Source organism: Manacus vitellinus, unplaced genomic scaffold (genome assembly GCF_001715985.3).
Source record: "Manacus vitellinus isolate BGI_N305 unplaced genomic scaffold, ASM171598v3 scaffold_64_pilon, whole genome shotgun sequence".
In the NCBI taxonomy this organism is placed as follows: domain Eukaryota; kingdom Metazoa; phylum Chordata; class Aves; order Passeriformes; family Pipridae; genus Manacus; species Manacus vitellinus.
This window is the reverse complement of record NW_021940718.1, coordinates 473,511-474,609: the sequence shown is the minus strand read 5'-3', so window position 1 is coordinate 474,609 and position 1,099 is coordinate 473,511. Positions and strand designations below refer to the sequence as shown.

At 65.2% G+C, this 1,099-nt stretch overlaps 1 protein-coding gene across 1 annotated transcript in view; it reads right to left on the bottom strand.

The window, feature by feature from the left end:
- Positions 1–97: 97 nt before the first annotated feature.
- Positions 98–1,099, bottom strand: part of PDE4C (phosphodiesterase 4C) — a 10,384-nt gene continuing 9,382 nt past the window's right edge. The window contains exons 13-14 of the mRNA XM_029963857.1: positions 376–603; positions 98–103 (exon numbers count right to left, since the gene is read on the bottom strand). Of these exons, the coding sequence (XP_029819717.1) occupies positions 98–103; positions 376–603 (234 nt within the window). The remainder of the gene's footprint in view (positions 104–375; positions 604–1,099) is intronic.

Sequence of the window (1,099 nt, the reverse complement as noted above, 5' to 3'; positions counted from 1 at the left end):
TCCCTCCCCACCATGTCATCCCCAGGGACACAGTGACACCCCTCGGGGCGCTCTGGGCGTCACCAAGGTCCCTGAGGACACATCCCCTCCCATCAGGTCACCCCTGGGGACACAGTGACACCCCTCAGGGCGCTCTGGGTGTCATCAAGGTCCCTGAGGACACATCCCTTCCACCCCAGCATCACCCCTGGGGACACAGTGACACCCCTCGGGGCGCTCTGGGTGCCACCAAGGTCCCTGAGGACACATCCCCTCCCACCCCAGCGCCGCTCCCGGTGCTTCCAGCCCTTCCAGCTCCGCAGGGCGGAGCAGCCCCAACGCGATTACCCCCTCCCAGCCCTCCGTGGGGGTCCGAGGGTGCCCCGGGGGTCTCACCCAGATCTGCAGCTTGATGCGCTTGTCGTTCCGATAGATGGTCTTGACCTTGAAGTCGATGCCGACGGTGCTGACGAAGGCGGGCGTGAAGGAGTCGTCGGCGTACCGGAACAGGAAGGAGGTTTTCCCCACGCTGCTGTTCCCGATGATCAGGATCTTGAACATGTAATCGAAGTTCTGGTCCGAGGATTCCTTCTGCCCATAGCGGGAGTCGGTAGCCGACGCCATCTGCAAGGCGGGGGAGAGGCCGTGACGGTCCAAGCCCCGGCTCGGAGCCGATTCCCGGCGCTGCGGGCACGGAGCCGGCGTGTTCCGGCTTGGGATGGGCGGCGGGGTGGCCACGGTGGGTCACTCACCCCACAGGACACCTCCTGTCACCCCCAGCGAGGTGGGCCCGTGGTACATGTGGGGCACGTGGATCCCGGCCTTTGCCGTGGATCCCAGGGTTTCCCGCAGCCCTCGGAATGTGCCGTGGTCCCCAGGAGCTGCCGTGGATCCTGGGGCTTGCTGTGGATCCTGGGGTTTGCCATGGATCCTGGGGTTTGCCGTGGCCCCCCAGGATTTGCTGTGGCCCCCTAGGATTTGCCGTGGCCCCCCAGGATTTGCTGTGGCCCCCTAGGATTTGCTGTGGATCCCAGGATTTGCTGTGGATCCCAGGGTTTCTTGCGACCCCCAGGATTTGCCGTGACCCCCAGAAGGTTTCCTGTGGATCCCAGGATTTGCC